The 21612-nt window shown below is 64.5% G+C and overlaps 1 protein-coding gene and 1 long non-coding RNA gene across 4 annotated transcripts; one reads left to right on the forward strand and one right to left on the reverse strand.

Annotated features, from left to right (window-relative positions):
• Positions 1-383: 383 nt before the first annotated feature.
• ADSS1 (adenylosuccinate synthase 1) lies at positions 384-18713 on the reverse strand. 2 transcript variants are annotated; one of them, XM_086365074.1, is made up of 13 exons: positions 18480-18713; positions 12531-12633; positions 9497-9559; positions 8738-8788; positions 8466-8532; positions 7192-7299; positions 7009-7090; positions 6259-6385; positions 5622-5776; positions 4701-4825; positions 4082-4179; positions 2906-3055; positions 384-899 (listed from the first exon to the last, which is right to left on the reverse strand). In XM_086365074.1, the coding sequence occupies exons 1-13, from the start codon at positions 18669-18671 to the stop codon at positions 886-888; spliced, it is 1335 nt and encodes a 444-aa protein (XP_086221200.1). In that variant the 5' UTR covers positions 18672-18713; the 3' UTR covers positions 384-885. The 2 variants fall into 2 exon arrangements, with proteins under 2 accessions (XP_086221200.1, XP_086221199.1); XM_086365073.1 differs by lacking the exon at positions 384-899 and adding an exon at positions 2469-2834.
• LOC147348863 (uncharacterized) lies at positions 16828-21316 on the forward strand. 2 transcript variants are annotated; one of them, XR_015150233.1, is made up of 3 exons: positions 16828-17046; positions 19958-20091; positions 20857-21316. It is a non-coding gene; the product is annotated as an uncharacterized LOC147348863 (long non-coding RNA). The 2 variants fall into 2 exon arrangements; XR_015150234.1 differs by lacking the exon at positions 16828-17046 and adding an exon at positions 17206-17361.
• Positions 21317-21612: the final 296 nt, after the last annotated feature.

The following is a 21612-nucleotide window of genomic DNA, read 5'->3' on the forward strand; positions in this document are numbered from 1 at the left end:
ACATGTGAATTCCAGGGGGACACAGTCTAGCCCATGACTGGTCCCACCCTCTGTGATAGGCCCTCGGGGTGGTGTTGGGCAGAGCCAACTGGGTCCCTGCCCTCTGGTGGGACAAATGTTACCAAAGGGGAAGTACAAGGGGCTGTGGAAGTAGAGTAAGGAGACCTACCTTGCCCAGGGTGGGGGGACACCCCAGGAAAACTGGCTGGCCGGGAACTAAACTCATGCAAAGCATCTGTGGAATGGCATAGTTTGATCTTAGAAAGTTGGACGTTCTGGAATTGAATACACATCAGATGAGGAAGGAACATGCTTTGTGTTTTCCCAGAAGTGCAGCAAAGTTCCCCTTCCGACAAATGCAGAGGGGCAGGGCCGGCTGGAAGTGTTTTCGCTAAAATGTTTAATCACAGTTCCCCCAGGGTCCTACAGTTTTGAGTGCTAATCATCTCAGTTGCACAGCATGGTTGTACTACTTTGAGTGACTGTTAGATTGGGAAACAGCTTACGTATAGTGCCGCTGTGTGTCCTTACGTCCACTGGAATGCACGGATGGTCAGTGTGTCCAGTCCCACCCGTTGCCATGGTGACCCGTCGCCCTTCCCCGCCCCCGGCAGAAGTGATCGTCGCTCTGCATCCCTCCCTGCAGGGCAGGCTCGCTGTGCGCACAGCCCTTTGTGTCTGGCTTTCCCCCTCAGCTGGCTGGTTCCGAGACCATCCAGGGTCCCGCATCCCTCCGTGGTCTCCTCCTCCTGTTGCTGAGTGTGCCCGTGTGCAGGTGGACCACAGTTTTTGTTGCCCTGTGGACGGGCACATGGGCTGTGCCGGGTTTCGCGCTGATGAAGGCAGCTGCTCTGAACATTCTCTTCCAAGGCTTCTTCTGGACATTCATGGGTCAGTGCCTAGGAGTGGAATGGCTCAGTGGTAGGGTAATGAACATTAACCTTCTGAGCAAAATGGCTTGAAAAACACAATTTATCGAGCAACATCCTTGAATCACTTACTTATCTTTTCCCCACACATTCAATTGAGACCAGTGTAAGCTCCTCTTCCCTGGGGGTCTGCTGTTGGTGCCAAGGAGAGAGGGCACCAGGTTATAATTGCTCAGACCCTCACAGCACCTGATACTGAGCGAAGGCGGCTAACCTCAGCCCCCAGCCTCCTATCTCTGGGCCACACAAGGGCAAGGATGCCGGTGCAGCCGAGAATGGCACCCCTCGAGTTTGGTGTCTTTTCTGTAAAACTTCTGCAGATACTCAGACATACCGCCTGCGGCTGCCTCCGCAGGATGTGACCCAGAGCTGGAAGGGAAAAACAACTTGTACTGGAGTGAAGGATTCAGCGGCAGCTTTCTAATCTAAGTTGCAGGCGGAGCTTGCTGAGCCGGGAGTGCAGCTTTTTACACAGAACAAAGTGATTTCTCTTTCTTCGGAAAAATGCCCACTCTGGTTGATTGCCCAGAGCATGCACCCCTCTGTTGCAGCAGGACGGGATGAGACGGTCATCTGGTCACGAGAAGCACAGTCCCTGGGGGCAGGGAGGAGAGCTGGGGTCCACCTCCCCCTTCCCTAAGAGCTCACCCTGCCGCGGGGCTCTCTCCTCCCCCACCCTTGCTCCGTCGTGAAGGGAAACAATTCTCGGGAAACGCCAAGGTCCGTTTCTTCCGGTGCTTCTCACTTCTAGCCTTGCTGCCCGAGGAAGCTGGTCCACACGTGTGCTCCTCTTTCAAATCACCGAAGGCCATTCTTGGCCACTTGGAAAAGCTCACTAGCACGTGTGAAGCCATACTCCCAATATGTGGCCTGTTCACCTAATATGCTGTCACAAGAGTCTGGGGCTCCAGGGTGCAAGCCGGTGACACTGGGCCCTGCAGAACTTCCTGGGGCTGGCGGGGTTCATGGGAAGCAAGCCGGGTTGGCACCTGCCCAGTGTCAGTGAGCCCAGATGGCATCCTCAGCTCTAGAAAGTGAGGATTTAAGCCTGGCAGACTCCTAGTCTCTCCATGTGTACAAACCCTTCTCTCTCTGAAATGATACCAAAAGGCCAATTATTTTTCTAAACTGACCACAAACTCTGAAGCGTTGAATGAGCCGAGTACGGCTTCCAGTTGAGCACAGACCTCAGTAGGGTCTCTGCAGGTTCTGCCAGCTGAGAAGCGTCTTCTTTGCCCAGGGGACACAGGGCGGGGCAGAGGCTGTCCCACTGAAAGGCAGGGGCTGCCGTGTGGGGAAGGGCTCTGGGGTCTAGAGCGAGTCTGTGGGGAGACGTTCCATTTTGGAAAACGTGCTTCACGCCCATGGTCCTCCTTCCCTGGGCTGCTCCCATTCTGTTGTCTGAGCAAACAAACAGCTTGGCTTCCTGACACTGAAAACGTGAGTCACCCCGGCCACTGATGCTGCCGAGTGGGGCCTTTCAGCAGCTAAAAGTCGAAGCAACGGTGACGAAGTCAGAAAAAGACCTGCACGGCTCACTGCTGCTCAGCGGCTGCGGGATTTGTTTATTGCTCAGCGGCTCCAGCTGCACAGGCAGCCACGTGACAGTTCATGAGCCAGAAAAGGGCTCTGGTTTGAGCTCACGTGAAATAGCAGGATTTTTAAAAACGTACATGACACTGGCCTTCAGATGTTTCAAGTTGTAGAAATCAGAGGGTTGGGCTGAAGGCTTAAAGAAAAACACAAAAGTACAGAAAATAGCTTTCAAATCTCTTTGTTCATGGCGTTGGTTCTGCCGGCCGAGGAAAGGACACGACGCGGGCCACGCCGCTGCGGTCAGCTCCGGCTTTGTCTAAAACAGCTGGATCATCGAATCTCTGGACTTGCCGACACCAACCCATTTCACTGAAAGGGGAAGGGGAGGCTCAGCCTAGGGCGAGGCCGGTGGAGGGGGTGGCTGGACACAGGGCACCCACCTGCCACGCCGACGTGGTTCTCCACAAACCGGATGTAGCTCTGGGCCTGCGGGGGGAGGTCCTCCCACTTCCGGGCGCCCGTGGTGTCCGCCTTCCACCCTGGCAGCGTCTCGTATTCCACCTCCACCTTCTGCAGGATCTCCTGGTTGGCTGCGGATATGGGCTGGGTGAGCTGCGTGCCGCCGATGTCCACACGGCCACGGGCCTGGGACCCCCAGCCCAGGGTCTGCTTGCCCCAGCGTTCGGGGGCAGAGAAGGCAAGCAGCCCTGCCTGGTTTTCTCAGGGCTGGGGGGGTGGTTCTGGGATGCTTCCTGCTCCCCTTCCAGCCCAAGGGACACACCACCCTGGACACGGATTCCAGGGGACACCTCAGCTAAGGAATTCTGAGGCCCCCACTTCTAAGGGGATTTGAGGTCCTGCAGTGTTAGGGTTCCTGAAGGATCTATGTTCCCCTCCTCAGGGCAAGGATCCCACTGGGTCTGGACTCCTGGCCTCACAGCAGACGCCAACCACCCCTGTGGTCAAAAATTGCTGGAAGGAGCTGTCCACTGCAAGTACATGCCCTGAGTCCCAGCGCTGCCCTGCTGTGTCCTCTTGGAGTTCAGAGTCAGTTGGTCTGCGGGACACTGGCCGAGAGGACGCGTGGGGCTCCCACAGCCGAGAGTCTGCACACACATGCTGGGGGGCTACGGGGGCAGCTCGCCCACAGCCGCCGGTGCGGGTGGGGTCATCCGTGACCCCAGGCCAGGCACACAGGAAAACATCACTGCCTTTACGCTTTTTAGAAGGGACACTTGCTTGGTTACAGAAACTTCAGGGAGACCTTAAAAAATCTAACCAAAAACGTGTTTTCTTAGGTCAACATCATCATCCTATTTGTCCCAAGTTTTGAGCGTCCACAGCCCGTGTCTGCTATTTCAGGTGAGTCCCCAGCTCCCGGGAGGTGGGCCTTGACCCTGGGGGTTCCCCAGGATCTTGGGTTCAGGCTGGCCCCTGAGTCCCTCTGAGCTCTCCCCAGAGTGGGGACGCACAGGCCTCCGCTCGGGGTGAGAATCTGCCACGGACAGAAGTGGGAAGAGCCTCCGACACGGGCTGCCCTGCGTGCCCGACGCACACGCATCGTCCCTTCCGCCCGAGACCAGCGGCCAAGGGCAGAGGGGCGGCGGCGCCCGCACCTGGGAAGTAGGGGATCCGCTTCCCGCCAAGCTTGTACGCCACGCCGACCTTGATCTCGTCCAGGGCGTCCAGGATGTCCAGTTTCGTCAAGGCCAGCCTGTCCAGAGCACAGGGAGAAGCCGAGGGCGGTCAGCCGCCGTCACTGCTCCCGCCCAGCCCCACCCCTCGCTCCTCTGTTTGCAGGACTAGGACAGAGGATGGCAGAGCCCCGACGGTTAGGCCGGGAGCCCAGCACTGCCCCGTCCCCATGGCCCAGCAGAACAGGGGTCTGGATGAGTGCAGGCCCTCTGCTCTGGGCTTGCTCCCCGGCTCCAGGAGAACCTCTGCACTGCTTCCGGGGGCGGGCCACCCTCTGGCCTCTCGATGCCTCCTTCCCTGTCTACACTCAAGAGCCAAGGCAGGGCCAGCCCCAAGGCACCCTGGACGGCCCTCCCCATCACCCCCCGGTGGCCTCGCTGTGTGGAAGGGTTTCCCCAGGGTGAGGTCACCCTGTGTGGGGAGGACTGTGGCCCTGAGCCCTGAGGCCCGGCTGCCCTGCTCCTGCGGCGTCTGGGGAGTTGGTCTGGGCCCCCAGGGGATGGGCACCCCGGGGGCGGAGGGCGCCTCAGCACTACCCACGCGGTGAATCCGTTGACCATGTGGGCATATCTCAGGATCATCAGATCCAGCCAGCCGCAGCGCCGCTTCCTGCCCGTGGTCACGCCCCACTCGTGGCCGCGGCTCTGCAGCAGGTCCCCGATCTCCTGCGGGGCGACAGGGAGGGCCCGGGGGCTGTGGGGATGGAGCCTGAGCCAGCTGCCCACCCCGCCCTCCTGCGGCCTCCTGACAACCACCCCTCCTCACGCCCGCTCGCTGCCCCAGGCCCCCTGACGACCACCCCTCCTCACGCCCGCCACTTGCCCCTCCTCACGCCCACCCCACCCTCCTGAGGCCCCCTGATGACCACCCCTCCTCACGCCCGCTCGCTGCCCCAGGCCCTGGGCACGCCTGCCCCAGCTGAGCCTCGTGACCAGGCCTGCCCTGGCCTCCTGGGCAGGTGAGAGTGGATCTGCAGACCCCGAAGCTGCCCTCGAGCAGGCTGTGTGCTTATTTTGTGCTTCTTTCTCCGGGGTTCATAACCCTGCCCAGCACATCCCCTTCCTGCTCTGGCCCTCGCTTGCCTGCTCAGGACAGGAGCCTCGTGTCCCTCCAGCCTTGTGGGCACAAGACCAGGGAGAGGAAGGCGGGGGCCGTCCTGAGCTTCCAGAGACACCCAAGAGGCTGGAGGGCAGTTTGCTGGGGAGTTTGGTGGGCGCTGCTCCACCCTGCTCTTATCCAGCTGAGACCAAACCCAGGCTCGCTCAGCCCCAGGAGGAAGGCAGCCTGGGCACCCAGGCGGGGCCAGAGAGAAGGCTCTCAGCGTCCTTCCTGAGCTGGGGGATCTGCGGGACAGCCACACGGCAGTTGGGGGGCGGCTGGAGCTGCAGCCTCAGCATCTTCTCTGCGGCCTCCCTGGTCCCTCCACCAGGCGCCCGCGGTCCCCCGGGGATGGGGACTCACGTTGATCTGCTCGGTGGGGAAGGCGCCGATGCCCACGCGTGTGGTGTAGGCCTTGACCACACCGTAGACCTCGCCTATGTTCTGGGGCGGGATGCCCAGGCCGGTGCACACGCCGCCCACCGTGCAGTTGGAGGACGTCACGAAGGGGTAGGTCCCTGCGAGACAGAACCAGCTGGGCTGCCACCCCACAGGAGCCCTGGCGAGGGGTCGCCCCAGTGGCCCCAGGGACCACCCATGGGGCGTGGCCAACACAGGGTGTGTATGAGCTGGTGGGGGTGGGGAGGGGGAGGGCCCCTCGGGTTTGGACAGTTTAGGTGGCCTCGGGGCTGGTGTGTCCCTGGGCCTGCGACAGTGGGGACAGCGGGGACTGTGGGGATAGAGGCCCAGGTGGGGCAGTCAGGGCTCCCGGGCCCAGCCAGTCTCTCCCTCATCCCCGTCCCTCACCCCTCATCCCCATCCCCGTCCCTCATCCCCAGCCTAGCCTCCCTTCCCCCCTCCTGGCTGAGGTTGCAGGAAGAGGGCAGTAGCACTGTTTCCCGGGCACAGAGGGCAGCCTGGTACGGAAGGCGAACCCACCACAGCTGTCTCCTCGGCAGACAAAACAGGCAGGGCCCATGGGGCTCTGGCTGGGACGTACCGAAGTCAATGTCAAGGAGGGCTGCGTTGGCACCCTCCACGAGGATCTTCTTAGGGGGGCCATGGAGCGCCTCATACATGAAATAAACGCCATCTCGGACCATGGGGCGGATCCGCTCGGCGAAGCCCTGGAAGGAGGGGCCAGGATGCAAGAAGGGGGTCCACCTGGCTCTGGCCTCCTCCTCACAGCCTCTGGCTTCCAGCAAATTCCTGCCCAGCGAGGCCCTTGGTCTGCACGCATCCCTGTGGGTCCATCCCTGTCTACCTCTAGAGCCCCAGACGAGGCTGGAGGAGCTGGGCCCTGGAGATTTCCAGAAGGGCTCCATGTGGACATCCTCCTGTCTCCCGCCTGCTCCGTCCCTCTAGCCCTGAGCTGGGACACCTCAAGCTCCTGCCCGCGATGGATGGGGCTGGCCTCTGTCCCCCAGCATGTCCATCCCACCCGCTCCGTCCCTATAGCAGTGAGCTGGGATGCCTTTGCCTCCTGCCCCAGACCGACAGGGTCTGCCTATGGCCCCTGGCATGTCCAGGGTCGTTTCCTCAGAGAGGACTCAAGGGGCCAGGCCAGCGGGTGAGCCCCTGGCCTCCTGAGAAGACCGCCAACCGGGGTCCCCCACAGGAGGCCTGTGGTCCCCAAGCCCAGCCACCGGGAAATAAGGCCCCGTTCTAGGCGTGCCGCGGCAGCGTGCACAGCTGTGGAGGGACCCTCAGTGGGGCTGGGCCTGCCCGATGCCGGGGTGCTCAGCTCTACCTTGAGCCTTTTGAGTTGACCTTCAACGTCCACTTCCAAACTGGGGAACATGGACTGGTGCTGGCGTGCCAGGTTCTTGAATCTGCGGAAGCAACAGTGACTGCCACCCCGTCTGCCCAGAGCCCCGCGCCCGCCTCCCTGGCCCGGCTTCCCCCAGCCCAGGGCCGGGGACGGGTCAGGTACCGGGAGGAGAACTCGTCGAAGTCAGACAGGAGGTCGCAGATGCGGAGGCCGGTGCGGGCGGCCTTGGACGAGTAGGCCGGCCCGATCCCCTTCCGGGTCGTGCCGATGCTGTAAGACAGGCCGAGGGCCGTGAGCTTGGGGGGCCCAGGCAGGCCTGCTGGAACTGGGGGGGAGCCTGGAAACTGGGGCCCCCAGCCAGCTCTCAGCGTCCACTCCCCTAAACCAAGGTCGAGCCGGGCGATGCCCGAGGGCCCTTCCGAGCTGCAGCCCCAAGGGCCGGGCTGCCGTGGGAACCCCTGGATGCCTCTGACAGCACGCTCCAGGACTGGGAGCTACGGGGGCGGCACGTGGGTCCAAGTCGCGGCCCTGGCCCTGCCGTGGCCCCCGAGGCCCAGTGCCCGGCGGTGCCCTCCCTGGCCCGGCTGCCTTCTGCCCAGCACCGAGGCTGGTGCTCTGGGCACCTGCCATCTCCTCAGAGCTGGAACCTGTCAGTGCCACCCTGTACCCACTGCCGACCACAGCCCAGCCCAGGTCAGCGAGCGTGGATGCTCAGCATTGCCACCTGTGTGTGGCCAAGCCCTGTGTGTGCACTTGTGCATGAGCATGTGTGTGCATGTGTGTGCGTGCATGTTCCGATGTGAGCATGTGTGCACTGCGTGTGAGCGTATGTGTGCATGTGTGCACTTGCGTGTGAGCGTGTGCTGTGCCTACATGTGTGTGCGTGTGTGTCCCTCTGTACGAGTGTACGCGGCCGTGTGTGTAATCTATGCACATCATGTATGTGCGTGTGTCCCTCTGTACGAGTGTACATGGCCGTGTGTGTGTAATCTATGCACGTGCATGCACTGGTTGTGCGTGTGTGCACACGTGTGTGAGAGGCAGGATTCTGGCCTGCTTCGCTCCCATCCCGGCTTTGACACTGTCCCTGGCCCACTGCAGTGAACATCTCTGGGGAACCAGTGACTGGCCATCAAGGCGGCTAGGCAGGCTTTGGCGCCCGCTGGAGCTTCGGTCAAGGCTGGCCTGGGATTCCAGCAGGGGCAGGGGGCGCAGCAGGTGATGGATGGCACGGGCGCTCCTGGGGGTTGCCCTGGGGAGGACCGCATGGCCCTGGGAGAGGTGGCTCGCCTGAGCTTCAGGGTTGGGGAGGCGTGGGGTGAACTGACGGACGCTGTCCTCAGGGCTCCTGGTGGACGCACGCACCCCTGCACCCAACACGCCCCCAGCTCTGCGGCCGCGGACTTGGGGCGGGGGGGAGCGCAGACGCCACTCACTTCTTGCCCTCCTGGGCCTGCCGCTGCACCTCCTGGAGCCCGTCCACCGCCTGGTGAAAGTCAAACACTGCCGGCCGGGCAGGCGGGAGCATCGCGGGCGAGAGAGACAGAGGGTTACGGGGCCTCTGGGGACACCACAGGCCCCTCCCCCAGGCCTCAGCTTCCCCATCTGCCTGTGCTGGCAGTCATCCTGACCCAGCACGGCCTTGGAGAAGGCCTGGGGGGCCCGGGGTCACTTGTTCACAGGCGGGCAGGGAGGCCCCGGGACTCACCAAGGTGGGCCCGGTCAGAGATGACAAGCCTCTTCTCCCAGTCCTTCAGGCCTGCAGACACAGCATGCGGTTGGTGACGGGCCCTCCCCCGGGGACCTGGAGACATCCACCCGTGTCCCCATGGGCGGCTGTGTCTCCTCACGGGCTCCGTACCGGCGCCTCCCAGAGCCCACATCCCGGGGCCAGGGCCTGCTGGCTCCTTTCGCGCCTGCGCTGAGCCTGGGCCCAAGGCGGAGGCTCTGCTCCGTCCAGGGCACCTCAGGGCTGCAGTGTCACCCACCTGCTTCTAGACAACCACCGGGGGCCCACCTGCCCGCACGCCTGGCCAGCGGCCTTGGTCACTGCCTGCCCGCCTCCTGCCCCTGAGCAGCCCCCAGGGACCACACCCTTCCCTGCAGGGATGTCGGCCCAACCGTCCCCAGTCTCGGGACATCAGGGTCGTAGCCCAGCCTCAGGGCTCTGTCCTGGAGAGCCCGCGTCTGCAGCTCCTGGCGTCACCAGCCCCCAGTGTCATGAAAGCTCACCTGCGACAGGGAGGCTGTGGCCTGAAGCCAAAGGCTGGGCCCCTGGACTGACTGCCTGCTCAGGCTTCCGGTGTGAGCAGGGCCAGCAGGCCCGGGCCGGGGCCGAGCGTGGAAGCCGCGCCACCCGCCCGCCTGCCACTGCCGTCGGCAGAAACCACACGGGGAGCACCGCCGACTCGGCCGCGGGAGCATGCATGGCCCCCAGGCGGCGCGGCTCCGCGGGGACATGACCTACCTTTCTTCTCGTTCTTCTCTGCCTCTTCAAACAAGCCCGGCAAGTGGACGACCACTCCATTGCCTGAGACACATGGACACGAGATTGGATTGGGTCACAGACAGAGGGACTCCACACTTAAAACGCCGTGAAACTCACGCCCTTGCACTGACAGCTGCCTCGTTCATGATGGCTAAGATGGGGAAACAGCCCAGCTGTCCGTTAGTGGACATCAATGATGGATAAAGAAAATGTGGTACAGCCACACAACGGGATTATTATACAGCCGTGAAAAGGAAGAGCGTGCTGCCACAGGCTGCCACACGGATGGATGTAGCACACTACATAAAGTGAAGTAACTGTGGAAGTGCTCGTCGCTCAGCCGTGTCTGACTCTTTGTGACCCTGTGGATGGTAGCCAGCCGGGCTCCTCTGTCTATGGAATTCTCCAGGCAAGAATACCGGAGTGGGTAACTATTCCCTTCTCCAGGGGATCTTCCCCACCCAGGGACGGAACCTGGGTCTCCTGCACGGCAGGGCAGATGCTTTACCATCTGAGCCACCAGAGAAGCCCCCTGTGAAATAAATAATAAATGAATAAAGTGAAGTAAGTCAGACACTAAAGGCCACTCTCTGTATGACCCCCTTGTATGAAGTCCCCCCTTGTACAAGGTCCCCCCTTGTACGAGGTCCCTGGCGGAGTCAGACTCGCAGGGACAGAGGGCAGGGTGCTGGGGGCCGGGGGCGAGGGGAGGGAAAGGGGATGGAGAGCTCAGGGGGGACAGGGCTCTGCAGATGAACATGCTGATGCTGCATGACAATACTAATGTACTTGACGCTACTGAACTGGACGGTTAAAAGTGGTTAAGATGGAAACTTTTTTTTTTTTTGCCATGAGAAGGAGCTTAATAATTCTCATTAAGATGCTAAATTCCCAAGATGCAGTTCGGAAGAAATGAGTGGTTAAATTGCACGCTGGGCCAACATTCCCCGATTGTCACATAGCTCGCTGTCAGCTGTGTGGTGGGTCGGGGTCAGCTCAGATGTGGTCAGCTCACATCTGGTCAACTCAGACCTGCCTGTCCCCTCCTGAGACTTGGCTGTCAGGCAACTGAGCTGCCCAGGCTTCTAAGAAGATTCCGCACTTCAAAAAAAATCAGTGCACAGATCTGGGGTTGCCAACTGTTTTGCCACAAAAGGGCATTTACAAAAAAAGTGTGTGGCCACTGTTTCATCAAATAGAGGGAATCTGAATACCAGAAAGGAAGTAGGGCATAAAATTTAGAAGAAAATACATGAATTTACATAAAATAAATTCTGTATTATGAAAGATGGAAAGTTTATATTATGTGTACTCTATCACAATAAAAAATGGTCCAAACAAAAGCCTTCATTTACAGAGACAGCAGATGAGGGCTGCTGGGGGAGGTGTTCAGGAGGGAGAAAGTGTCTGAGCTGGGACGGATGCACCATCCTACCCTCCCGGGGCGCATTTCATGGTGCCTAAGTTATACCTCAACAGAGCTGTCGTGCTTGATTTACACAGAAACGGGAAAGCAGGAGGTGGGGACAAACACAGCCTCCAGCTGTTTGGTCTCGGGAGCCAGGCCTCCCCATCCCCGTAAAAGTGAAGGAGGTTCTGCAGAGGGCAGGCACCAAGCCCAGCCAAGGAGGGGGCTCACCACGGCCACGAGCTCACTGGGGGCCCAGGCTGAAGCCAAGGCTGCCCTTTCCTTTGAAACCAAAGCCTGCTGGGTGGGGCCCCCGTGGCCTTCCTGGGTGGTGCGTCCCCCGGGGGGCCAGGATTGGCGGAGGGAGACAGGACACAGGTCCAGACGGGAGTGGCTCAGAGGCGGCAAGCCACACCAAGCTCGAAAGGTCATCTAAATGCCAGGAGCCTCGAGATGGCCACGGGGCGGGGCCTGGCGGGGGTGCCGCGTGAGCGCTGGCACATCCCGCCCTTGCTGAAGGGCTCCCATCAGTGTCTGGCCGGGCTGGCCCTGCCCATGCTCCTGGGGGCCGCTGGCCCCCATCCACCCCCGGCTCCCGGGACACCGGGCAGACTCCTCTCCCCTCCTCGCAGCGAGCGGTGCTTCCTTGGCCTGGTTCCCACCCAGTGGTGCCCAGCAGCCTCCTGGGGCAGAGACTTGGCCCCTGGGCGCGGGGTCCCTGGTGAGCTGGGGTCCTCAGCCTCCACTGGGCCCAGTCCACACCCATGGAGAAGCCCATGGGCCACGCCCTTTCCTGCTCAGCCTGACTGCCCACCACCCCCCAGATCCACTGCTGCCATAGCGTCCCTGGGCTCACACCCAGGGCTGGACCCGTGCCACCAGCGGGCACACACTCGCTGTGCCAGCCCTGCTTCCTGGGGTGGGGGGGGGCCGGGCAGTGAGTCACACGTGTGGCCCTGCTCAGCGGTGGAAAAAGCCAGAAGGAAAAGTCCCCGAAGCTCCCGGAGAGTGTCCTGGAGGGGTGGGCAGGAGAGGGCGATGGGAAGGGGTGGGGGAGGGGGCTGCCCAGGGGCTAGAGGAGGGCGGGGGACAGCTGCCCATGGAGAGCCCCACGCAGACCCACAGGGAGCCAGACCCACAACGTTTGCACACTCACCCATGGGCATAACACGCACACACACTCACAGGCACGCACACATGTACACAGACTCACACACGTGACACCCACACTTGCCATACACACGCATGCACACCCGCACCCTCACTCACTCACACACACGCCTACAGGCTTGCACACACACACACACCCCGGGGAGTCTGAGCGCTTGGGGAGCCTCCTGCACCCTCCATCCGTCCCTCCATCCCAGGAGTGGGGAGGAGGGGGTCCTGGGCTCCGAGTGGGGCCCCGAGGCGGGGTCCCCAGATCAGAGGCCTCTGCAAGGGGTCTCGGTGGGGCTGGAACCTTGACCTTCTGGGCCCAGCCCTGCGCCCTGCTGCGTCCAGCCTGTGTATGGACCCCCAGGCTCGATGACCTCCAGGCCTCTTCCACTCACATCCATGGGTTCCCGGGCTGCGGTGCAGGCGGGCGGGCAGGTGGGCACTCACCGATGAAGGACACGGCCTTGGGGTTGATGATGCCGCTGGGCAGCAGGTGGAAGTCGTACTCCTTGCCGTCCACCACCACGGTGTGGCCAGCATTGTTGCCTCCCTGGGGACAGAAACCTGATCGGCATCCACCCGGGGAAGACTGCCTGGCGCCTGGCTCACTCGGGCAGCTCTAAACGCAGGCGCTCAGGAGCCCCCTCTGCGCTGCCCGGGTGGCAGGAGTGTGAGACGCCATCTCTGCTTGGGCGTGGGGAGCCTGGTCCAGTGGCTGGCTCTGATGCATGTCTGGGGTGCCAGGGCCTGGCTGGGGCACTGGGTCCAAGAGACAGGCCGGCCCCCACACCCAGGACCCTCTTGGGCTGACGCTCCGGGAAGGCCAGCTCAGTGAAGCCCCTGAAGCCTCCATAGGTTCAGAACCCTGCCTGCCCGCCCACAACTCCCTCTGGGGTTCCTCCTCTGATGCAGGGATGATGCAGGGAGCACAGATTCAGGCCCCGCTGCCACACAGCCTGAGCTCCGAGGGGGCAGAGGGCGGGCAGGCAGCACAGCCTTTCCGGGACCAGGAGTCGGCGTGCAACAGCAGGCCTTCCCTTGGGGCTGCGCCTCCCACCTAGGAATAAAGCGGGAAAAACCATCCTGAGGCCAACTGGGGTGTGGGGGTAGCCAGGAGGAGGCCCCACGTAGGAGGGAAGCAAGACTCCAGTCCCAGGTCTGGGCTCTAGAGGCCAGTGCGGGCCCCAACGCGGGGCCCCGGAGCCAGTGAGCAGGGGCCGGGGAGGAGACACGTCCTGGCTGCTGCCCGAGGCCTCGGAGCCCCACCAGCTCACCTCCTGCAAGGCACTCACATGTCCCTGGGGCCCCTCCACGGCTGGGCCCCCGCCCCCCACACCCCGCTGTCCTCCTGGCTGGCAGAGGAGGCGATGGCCACTGGCTGTGAGGGTTCCAGCACCTGCGCCCCTCAGGGCCCAGCAGAGAGACAAGCCCCACACGTGCGCATGGTCGCTCCCTGCCTGGCCAGGCCTGGCCAAACGAGGGCCGTGTCCTCCCCCAGGGGCACCTGCTCCTTGCAGCAGGGCTGGGGAGGTTCACACACCTTCCGTCTCCCCTACGGAAAGGGCCCAGGCGGGGGTGGGGGGGACCCAGGCCGGGGCACTTTCTCCTGGACCTCCCTCACTTCACACTCGGGCAATTTAAGGAGAGCAGCCGGAGCCCGACCGCCCCTCAACGCCCCTTTCCCAGCCTCCGTCCCAGCCGCCCCTGATGGCCCTGCAGACACCAAGGGTTCCATGTGTCATGTGGATGTGCAGAGGCCTGTCTGGAATGACCCTGGGATTGGGGGGCTGGGGCAGGTTTGCCTCTAACTGACCTCTGGGGTCAATGGGGTCCCGGTGTGTGTCCTGGGGCCAGTGACCCCCAGAGGCCCCATCCTTACTCTGCCCTCACCTTGGGACACGTGCAGCGCCTCCCCGCACACGAGGTTCTCTGTGTAGTTCATGCCCCTGGTAACCTTTGCCACGTAGGTGGGGCAACCTGGCGGAGGGTGGGGGGACCCGAGATCCCAGGAAAGGAGTTTGCAGCGAGACTGGGTGGCAGGCCAACGGCCTCCCTGCAGACACTCTCCCTGTGAGCCAGGCCCGCCCCCAGCTGCGTCCTGCCTGCCGTGGCGGGGGCCTAGACACTCTGCCCTCTCCCTGGTTCTCAAGTGCCCAGTGCCAGCGTCAGCTGGGCCGAGCACACTCCACCTTCGTTTGGGGTAAACACCAGTGCCTAGGAACAGGCGCAGACCGCCGTGGGTCCCTGGGCGGCAAATGACCCCCACTGGCTACAGGGCCCAGGCACCAGGCCACGGTCCACTCCCGGAGTGTAAGCCAGCCCTGGACACTGAGCTCGGGGCCGGCTGACCTGAGGGCGCCCTTCCCGGCAGCTCTGCAGAGGTCCAGGCGACCGTCCCAGAGACCCCCGTCTGCCCTCTCCCAGGGCGTGGGTGAGGTCGGGGCAGGGATATACCACCCGTCTGTCGTCCACAGGCCGGGAGAGCTGGGGGCATGGCTGGGAAAAGCAACCTAAAGGGACGGCTGGTTCAGAGTCCCAGGCCCAGCCTGGCGGCCCCCTCAGGGCCTTCGCCCCCGGGCTGCACTGTCTCCCTGTCCCCCCAGGTGGACAGGCTCTGGAGGCTCCCATCCGTAGTGACCGGGAGCCGGCCTCACCCCTCTCTCATGCCTGGGGGGGCCTCTGCCTCCCTCCAGGTCCTCCCCTCCGTGATGGAGCCTCAGGGCAGGAACAGCCAGCTCAGAGTCCCCAGGGACGCTGACACCGCCCCCACGGCCTGGCCCGGCACTCAAAGTCCCCAGTGGATGCCCCCACCAGGTGCCGCAAGTGGAGCTTTCTCGCTCAAGGACACAGCAACAGGACCAAGGCCGGCCCGCTCCGAGATCTGACCAGCCCCGACGCTTCCTGTCTCTGCAGGTGTCCTCCAGCCCACCCTCTCTGGGGCCAGCGCAGAGTGGACGCACAAGGCACAGAGGGTGGGTGTGGGCGGCAGGCCTCCGAGGCTGTGACTCTGCTCGCGGCCCTGGGCGTGGCCGCGGGCGGAGCCTCTGGGCGTGGCCGCGGGCGGAGGCGGAGCCTCTGGGCGGCCACAGAGAAGCGGGTTTTTTCAGAATCCCGCCCAGCCAGGGGTCTGCCCTCCTGGTGGAGAGCCTTGTGAACTGGCCCCCACCCCCACCGTGGTCTGGGTGAAAGCGTGGAGGTCGCGAGCCCAGGCAGTCCTCGCGCGCCTCTTTTTGGGTGTCTGCTCTCAGGGACTCTACCATCGGTTCACCCATCCGTCCATTCACCCCAAACAGAACTGCTCTGCGAGTGAGGCACCGGAGTGAGGGAGAGGGGAGGGCAGGAGCCCCAGGTGGGTGCACAGGTCTCCCCTGCTCAGGGCCACGACTGCCCAGGTGACCCTGCGGAGGCTCTCCCCCTGGAGAGGCTCCCCCTGGAGGAGGACAGGTGTCATCAGAGGCTGCACACGTGGAGGCACTACCGGGCGTCTCCCCCAGAGCCCCCGACCCGGGAGGCCCCTGGACCAGCCTGGGGTTCGGGGAGGGGGGGCGGGCATTCCCGGCCTCCCTCCCTGGGAGACAGATTCCAGAGCACCGACAAGACACAGGACGCGGCCCCTCACCCCGCAGGAGTGAGACCACTGTGCCCTTGGTCACAGCTCCCGGGAGCTGATGGCGCCCACAGGGGCATCCCGCGCTGGACTCCTGCACCGAGCCGCCTCACTGCCCTTGGAGGGGGAAATTGTATATAAATCCTGCCCGGGTCGCCCTGAGGCCTCGGGGCCGTTGTGGGGCCCAAAGCCTGCTGAAGGCAACTCTGGAAACGGAGGGAGGGCTGGCACCGTGTCCTGGGGACAGGACACGGCGTGGGAGGAGGCGTGACCGGGGCCCTGACAGGCAGGCCAGGCGCGTGGGCTCTCCGGTTCCCATCTGGACGGGTTAGGAGGTGGGGCAAGTCAAACAGCAGGAAGGATGCCCGTGGGCACCGCAAGAGAAAGCCCGGCGCAGGGGCGGGGTCTCCCAGGGAGTGGGCGGAGCGCGCGACCTGCAAAGGGCGGAGGGAGCCGGAGGCGGCTCGGGGTCGCTGTCGTGCGGCTGCTGCGGGACCTGGGCCAGGAAGAGGGAGGGGGCGTTGGGTGGAGAGTGAGGGGAGAAGGGAGCCCTTGAGCCATGGGGGCCCGGAGCAGCCTCCGGACCTGCGCCCAGGCTGCAGGGGGCCTCCCGACGCCGGGGGAGGGTCGGGCCCCATCCACACGGGGAGACGGAGGCAAACAGAACAGCAGGGGGCTAAGGCCCAGGACTCTGGACCCTAAGGAAGGTCTTGGGGGTCTTGCGGTGCATGCTGACCGCGGGCCCCAAACCCCCGAGATGGGGAGCACCGAGGGTGGCCACTGGGGGCGCCTCTGGGCAGGTGGAAAATGAGTTCCCCTGAGCCAGGCCGCTGAAGGGCTTCCCAGGTGGACCGAAGCCCAGACGGAAGACGGGCCTGCGGGCGCCGGGAGGGGGTGGCGGAAGGCGGTGCAGCGGCAGGACCAAAGTAGGGTCCCCGGGCGGCCACGGGGGTCGCGGCTGCCGCTCGGGATGACCCCAGGCCCAGGTGACAGGCCAGGCGACCCTTCTGGTCACGGGCTGGCTGGCTTCAGCCCTTCTAGACAGCCACCCAGGCAGGGCTGGGGCCCCAGCCCACCCTGCCCCCCACCCGTGACTCTGTGGCCAGCTGCCCTGGCCCATAGCTCCGAGATCGACCCAGTTCTGGGGCCAAGTGCTGTGTGAAGGCCACAACTCTGGGCTCCAGGCAAAAGCAGTCCTCCCAGGGTGGGGGCTGGACTCTCCCTGTGCCAACCGGAGCCCCGCGCTGGTGCCAGGCTGGTGTGGCACGCGGGAGGACCCATATGTGCGTCTTATTCTAACGGCTCAGTGGCTCTGGTCCCGTTTCCCTGCCTCACCAGCTTGTTCGGAGGCTGGAGGTGAGAAATCACGGTGGGCTCCCAGGACAGCTGGAGGCCTGCAGGGGGAGACTGGATCTCAGGGAGAAGCTGGGTCAGGGAGAGGGTGCCGTGTGGGCTCCCGCTTGGGCGGGGGGCTCCAGGCGGCTCTGCCCTTGCTTGGTCCCGCCCACGGCTCTCACAAGCAACAGGAGAGGGCAGGGCTCGGCCTGCCAACCCAGGTGGCAGAGCAGGGAGGGCCTTCCTCCAGAACCGCGTCAACAGCGGGGAGCCCGGCGGTTCCGAGGCGAGGGCCCTCACGGACACCTACCAAGCCCCGAGGTCACTTCGAGGAGGGTGGGTGAGGCTGCCCAGAGCGGGCAGGTCACACGGAGGGCCCTGGGCATCACGGCTGGAGCAGGCAGGCCCCCCGAGGGGACATGCAGCAGAAGGCTGCACCCCAGGGGCCGGGGAAGGGGTGTGGACTTGCTCGCTGCGGCTGAGGGGCTGAGACGGTGGGAGGCTCCCGCTTCTCCAGGAGGCACCTTCCAGGAGGCCACAGTCGGCCTGCGGGAAGCGTCTGCCCCAGTGGGCATGCTGCCCCCCACCCCACGGTGGCGCTGAGTCCTGGGCCCCTCCTGGCAGGAGCTCAGGTGTGAGGTGCCCAGGGGGTGTCCCTTCCTCACTTCTGGCAGCCTCCCCGCATGGGGCTGTGAGCCTCAGGAGCAGTGTACCCCTCCAGGCCATCCCCTTGCACCCCGAGCGCGGCACGGCCCCGAGGGGTGCAGGAGACAACAGACGGGGTGCAGAGAGCAGCCCGCAGCGGGCAGGGGCCCTTGGGGGACAGAGCTTGTGTCTGGCATCCTGGGTGGCACCCCCAGCCTCGGGGTCACCCTGGCCAGAAGACCCAGGCTCCTCCCTCTCCTTCTTCGGGCCCTGGCCTGCAGTCCTGCCTGGGTCTCTGCCCCCACTTGGCTGACCCTCCACGGCTCCGAGAGGCCATGCCCGCTCCCACTCTGGGCTCCAGCCGGCAGCCTCCTCCCGCACACTGACCCCTTGTGGTCAGCCAGCCCTGTCCCAGCCCTAGACAGAAGGAGGAAGTGTGGAGTCTGGGTGGCCTCCAAGCCACTGGGGATCTGGGGTCCCCGCCTCGCCCCCCACAGTGCCCGCCCCAGTGTCACACCCATGGTACACCCAACCCCCTGAGGATCGAGTGTCCCCAACTCAGCGACTTGTATTTATAGCTCGGCCCCTGGCCCACGGGCCTTGGGGTGGGGCCGGCGGGGAAGGCGGGGTCCCTGGGGGAGACCGTGGGGGAGGGAAGACGGTCTGCCCCGAGTGGGTGGGGGTGGCGGCTGGGGAGGGTGTCCCCGGAGGGAAGGCGTCCAAGGGGCGTGTTGGGGAGGGCGGGAGGGCAGGGAGGGCAGGGTCCGTCTGGATCGGGGTGGGGGAGGGGCCCGGCGCCCGGCCCGCACCTGGCAGCGGCTGATGATGTCGGCGTCCGTGGCCAGCAGGTCCACCACCTTGCCTTTGCCCTCGTCCCCCCACTGCGCGCCCAGCACCACGGTCACCCGGGAGCCGGTGGTCGCCGCCTCGTGCTGTAGCCGCCCCCGCTTGACGCCGCCCGCGCTGGGGGGCCGATCGTTAGAGGCTCGGGTCCCGGACATGCTGGCTCGGTTCGTCCTCTGCGCTGGGCCGCGCGAGAGCCCGCCGCACCCGCGCGCCGCGCCATTAAAAGGAGCCGGCCCGGGGCGGGGGGCGGGGCCGGGGCGGGCTCTCGGGCGCCGTGACGCGCCGCCTGGACCTCGGGGCCGCTGGTACCGCCCCCGCCGCCACCCGGGGCCCGGTGGGGCTGAGGCTCGCGGGCCAGAGGCGCGCTCCGGGGTCCCTCCCGCGCTGCCAGGCTGGAGCGACCCGGGCATGCTCCTGGGGGCGATCGCGCTCGTCCTCCCCGTGGCGGGGCCTGGACCCGGCGAAGCCACATTTGGGGGTCCAGATCCACTCCAGGGCGGGCGTGCAATTTGCCCAAAGGGAGCTGCGTCTCTGCTTTCCACGCGGGGCGCTCTGGGCACTCACCTGCCCCGCGGTGAACTCGGGACCTCGGCCTGGCGTGGGCGCCCTCTGGTGGCCACAGAGAGGACAGCCCGTCCCCTCATCCACCCGCTCGGGCAGGGACCGCCCCCCCACTTGCTGTCACAGGGCACCCCGGCATCAGCAGGCGGGCTCCATCCATCCAGGAGTGAGGCTGCCCTCCAGCTGCCCTCGGTTCTCAGGCTGCGGGTCCAGGGAGTAGCGACGGTGTTCTCAGGTCACCTGGCCGACACAGGAGAGGGTGGCCACAGTGCTCACTGGCCACAGTGGGTCTCTTGGAGACCCGACTCCGAAACTTCCTTCCTGCTCCTCCTGTGCAGAGACTGGGCGCCCAGAGACGGTGCACGTGGTCTGCTGGGCTCCCGTGTTCGGGCTGAGTGCACTGTAGCCCAGCACACCCTAGGTGGACTCGGGCTTGGACATGACTGGCCCTACAAGTCATAGAAACGCCAGGGTAGGCCCCAGGGGGTAGGGGTGGTCTATGCGGCCCCTGCCCCAGGGCTGGGAGTCAGTACCTCTAGTTCCTTTCCTGGGGCATTCTTGGTACGGAGGAGTCTGGAGTCTGCCCCCTGGCCTCTGCCCAGGGCTCAGAGAGCCACCGAGCTCCCTGGGTTCCCAGGCCCGAGGCAGGGGGAGACCAGACATTCCCTGCCTGCTCTTGTCACACCCTCGTGGGGATTAGGGATTCAAGCCCGGAGGAGGGGGGCTGCGCCAGTGCCCCATCCTCCCCCTCCCTCCTCCCCACACCCCCCAGCCTCATCCCCTGGGCTCCTGGGCAGAGCCAGGCTCCGACCCTGGGCAGGTCGCTTGGCCCCTGTGTCCGAGTCCCTCTTCTCTCACACGGGGACACCACGGGTTACAGGTCGGGCGCCAGGCCTCCCTCGGTGACGGTGACAGGACGGGCAATGCTCCTACCCCCCCACCCCGGGCCACCCGCTCTGGGAATCCTCTGGAGCAGCTGCAGGCGGGCTGCGTGCAAGGCTGCAGAGGCTGAAGGTGGGTGAGCCGCGGGGTCCTGCCGGGGGCACGGCAGGGGGCGCAGGGTTTCGGGAATGAGGGAGTGGGAGGCGGGCTGTGTCCCTGCTGAGGGGCGGGACTGTGGGGGGCGGGACCGAGGGTGGGCGGGGCAGGAGGGGTGGGGGTCTCCTCTTTGTCTCAGGATGCCCACCGGGAGCCTGGAGAGGGCTTCGCTGACGTCACCTTTAGCGGGGAGGCAGTGGGGTGCTTCCCCGTCCGTCACTGGTGCTGAAGGGCCCGTGCGGGGGCTGCCACCCCGAGCCCTGCCCTGGGGAGACCCCGGGGCTCCAGGCCAGCAGGTGTGAGATGGAGGCCTGGGGGGACCAGGGGAGTGCCATGGGGGTTCAGACAGGCTCCAGAGCCAGGTGCTGGCTGAGGCACCCTCTCCCCCAGGCCCTGGTCTATGAATAGCCAGCATGCCTGCGGGTGGGGGAAGTTGGGCTTTTCTATAAACAGCCCTGTCCAGGCCGGGCAGCTGGGGCCCGGCCAGTCACACGGCCCAGCCCGAATTAGAACGCTCCCCAGCAGAAGCCCTGCAGGCGGCAGGCCTGTCCCCAAAGCGGGGCAGCACAGGGCTCCCTGTGACCTCACTGCACAGCGCACACGACGCCCCAGGACACACGCCTCTGAACCTGAGACAGGGCGGGAATGAGCGCCGGTGCAGACGCTTTGGAACAGAGTTTGGCGGGTTCTTAGGAAGTTGAATATAAAACTTGGCATGTGACCCAGCCATTCTTGTCCTAGGAATCTGTCCCTGAGCAATGAAGATGGACATGCAGAACACAGACTTTCACAGCGGCGTGGCTCACAGAGCCTTGCACGGAGACTGCCCGAGTGTCCACGGACAGGAGAATGGACGGACAGAATGTGGTGTGTCCATCCACCAGAACGCCACTCAGCCACACGAAGGAATGGCGTCCTGACACACTCCACAGCGCACACAGCACAGCTGTCTCCAAGTCACGCCAGGGGAGGTGAGCCCGTCACAGGAGGCCACGTGCTGTCCGATTCCGCTCAAGTGAAATGTCCATGGAAGGTCAACCCATAGCAACAGAAGGCAGTGCAGCGGCTGCCGGGGCCGTGGGAAGGGGGAACGCAGGAGCTTCAGGGGGAGGACAGAAGTGTTCCAAAACTAGACCGTGACGACTGCACAGCCTTGTGAATCTGCTGGAAAGGCAGCTGCATTACACACACTTACAACAGGCAACGTTTACGCGTGTAAGTTACGGCCCCATGGGGCTATGCTCGTCTCACCACGGCGCTGGCGTCTGCTCGCCGTTCACCCTGCCGCTCTCCCAGGTGCTCTGTGGGGGCAGCGAGGCCCCTCCATCCCTCCATCCACCTTCCTGCCAATGCAGCCCCCCACCCATCCATCCACCTTATTCCTCCCTTCCTCTACCCACCTGTCCACACATCCATTCATCCACCCACCCATCTGTCCATCATCCATCCACCCACCCATCTGTCCGTCATCCATCCACCCATCCATCATCCATCCAT

Source organism: Bos grunniens, chromosome 21 (assembly GCF_055505025.1).
Source record: "Bos grunniens cultivar Pamir isolate PY7600 chromosome 21, Bosgru_T2T1.0, whole genome shotgun sequence".
Taxonomy (NCBI): domain Eukaryota; kingdom Metazoa; phylum Chordata; class Mammalia; order Artiodactyla; family Bovidae; genus Bos; species Bos grunniens.